The 2,553-nt window shown below is 46.6% G+C and overlaps 1 protein-coding gene across 1 annotated transcript; it reads right to left on the bottom strand.

Annotated features, from left to right (window-relative positions):
• Positions 1-1,022: 1,022 nt before the first annotated feature.
• LOC113016481 (nuclear receptor subfamily 0 group B member 1-like) lies at positions 1,023-2,296 on the bottom strand. The gene is made up of 2 exons (XM_026159331.1): positions 1,695-2,296; positions 1,023-1,405 (listed from the first exon to the last, which is right to left on the bottom strand). Exons 1-2 carry the CDS (start codon positions 2,236-2,238, stop codon positions 1,173-1,175), a joined length of 777 nt encoding a protein of 258 aa, XP_026015116.1. The 5' UTR covers positions 2,239-2,296; the 3' UTR covers positions 1,023-1,172.
• Between the last annotated feature and the right edge of the window lie 257 nt (positions 2,297-2,553).

A 2,553-nucleotide genomic window follows, 5' to 3' on the forward strand; every position in this document is an offset into this window, starting at 1 on the left:
AAGATCCTGTTGAGACCTTTCAAAATAAACTGAATCACGTGAAAGAGCAGATTATTTACGGATGAGAACTAAAAAAAGAGCCGCCAGGTGTTAAAAAATAAACTTTAGACTCAAACGTTAGAACAGGCGTGTAATAAATACTCACAAAGAAAATGGCGGCCTTAACAACTTATGTCTAAAAATGTATAGTTTCATGCATCAGTTAAAACACTCGACTCCAGCTACATGACGCGCAGCTGGAAACACTTCCCGCAAGACGAGCTGCCCGAGATTCATAGAATTTACAGAAAATGTTACATTTTTGTGATTTATATCGTTATCGGACAATAGATGTCTTATATCGGGATATGAGATTTTGGTCATATCGCACAGCCCTAATATTCAGTATTTTTTTTTTCATTCCAAGAAAATAACTTAACACAATTCAGTGGGCTACATGCCAGACTTGGAGGATAGAAACATTGATCCTATCCTTTTGCTGTAACTTTGTGTCTGAAGCAGTGAGTGAAGCAGCTATATGTTCTAAAAACAGTTATGTGATTAGGCTGCCTCTTTCAGTTACTCTAAAAAGATACTGACAGATCTGCATGAAGATTTTGCCGAAATGAAATTAAAATAGGAACATTTGGGAGCCATCATGTTGGTGTTCTCAAGGAACAGGAAGCAATTCAGAAAACCACCTTGAGGTGGAGTGAACTGTCAGCTGTGGCAGAGCAGTGTTTGTCTGCTGTCGTTAGTTGTTTCTCTCTCGTTGGATCTGATTTTCATGAATGCTTTAATATCACTGATTTCAAGCCGCAGATGATTTTTAGGGTCTGACCTGGATGTTTTTGATGTGTATGTCAAGCTGAAGGTGGAGGGAAAAGCTTGACTGCAGTATGTTCTTACTGAGGGTGTCTGCTGTCTCATTGTGGAGTCTCTTTAGAACCATTAGGAGATTTGTTTGCTCCTGTCTGAATAATACTGCCTCCTAATGTAGCAAGCAAAAACAACGAGGAGATCCTAGAAGGTAATCACTGTCATTTATTAAGGTCACTGTATGTGCTGTTGTCCTCAGTGTCCACACACAAACATAAAAATCATGATGTGCAGCAGAGCAGTGCATTAGACGTTCTGACGGTGAAAGTGTAGCAGTCTATAACATGGTTGCATGAAATATTCAGTCCCACTGTTTACCTCTCACAAAACATAGCAAGCACGTGTTCGTCGATGCTGCTAGTCCCAGTCAGCGGTCTCAGGAACAGTCCCGCCACCGCGTCCGGGTCCACGGCGCGCAGGGTGCTCAGGACCACGCGAAGCTTGCCGGACCGGTTCGCGTTCCCCCGGTTCCCCACGTGCTCATAAAGCGCGCGCTCAGCCTCCCTCTGAAGCGCGTGGATGTACTCCTGACACTCCAGCTCAGGCACTTTAACAAGGCGGACACAGACAGGGAGACATGTTGGGCTGTTTAAATAATCACTGTTCACCCACCCTGAACCCACAGCTGTATAAATGCGTTGGTGTGTAATGCTGTTAGAGGTGTGTGTGTGTGTGTGTGTGTGTGTGTGTGTGTGTGTGTGTGTGTGTGTGTGTGTGTGTGTGTCTTGTAGTAAGAGGAAGATTTAGGTCTAGTTCAACCCTGTATATTTATCAGAGCAGGGTTATGACACAAAGCCGTGTGGGTCACTCGTGCCTGAGTGCGGGTGTAATCTTACCCGGGGTGAACAGTATCGCTCCTTTCAGAAACGCGTGTTCTTTGACGGTGATAGTGAGTCCTCGGCACTTCACCAGAAACATCTGGATACTCTGCACATCACAGAGAGGCACCCCAGGGTGTTGAGCGGCGCCGGCAGTGCGCTCTCGTCGGCCCGCGTCGTGCGTCAGAATCTCGTGTAACAGACTGGGCTTCTGCGTCTCCACGGTGTCGAAGTCCACGGAGTCCTGCACCAAGCCCAAGAGCAGCAGGGGCGCCCAGCTGTTGCGCACGAGTCGGAGCTGGTCATCGGCTGGCAAACCCCGAAAACACGGCACGTTTTTCACGAACCTGAAAGTTTTGAGAAGCACCTCGCAGGCTGCTCTGATCACGGACTGTGGAGCCCGAATGGCCACCAGCTTCCTCATGGACGCGCAGGAGCAACACCGGTGCGCAGCGGTCGTGTCCTCGCGCGCCTGCGGGCACAGAGCGTCTCTGTTGAGGATGCTATAGAGGATGCTGCCCTGCCCCGTGTCCTGCGTGACTTTACACTCACAACACGACATGTCGCCCCACGCTGATTATGAGCTCTTCATGGCGAGTATCATCTTTTTTATAGACTTGGAGCACAACACCCCCCCCCCCCCCAAAAAAAACTATACCAAAAACATACTTCCGGTTAGCAGTTTTCAAATTAAAATGACGACAAAATGATAGCAGACAAATGAATAGCTACATCAACAGTAACGCTTACTTTAAAGAAAGAAAATAAACATTGGAATGGGGGAAATGGTTTCTCCTTATGCTTTTTGATTTTATAGGCTTCAGTCCCGAGTCTGTAATAATCTGCACATTATAATCTGCTAATAAATTGGACAGAA

This window comes from Astatotilapia calliptera, chromosome 23 (genome assembly GCF_900246225.1).
Source record: "Astatotilapia calliptera chromosome 23, fAstCal1.2, whole genome shotgun sequence".
NCBI classification, from domain to species: Eukaryota; Metazoa; Chordata; class Actinopteri; order Cichliformes; family Cichlidae; genus Astatotilapia; species Astatotilapia calliptera.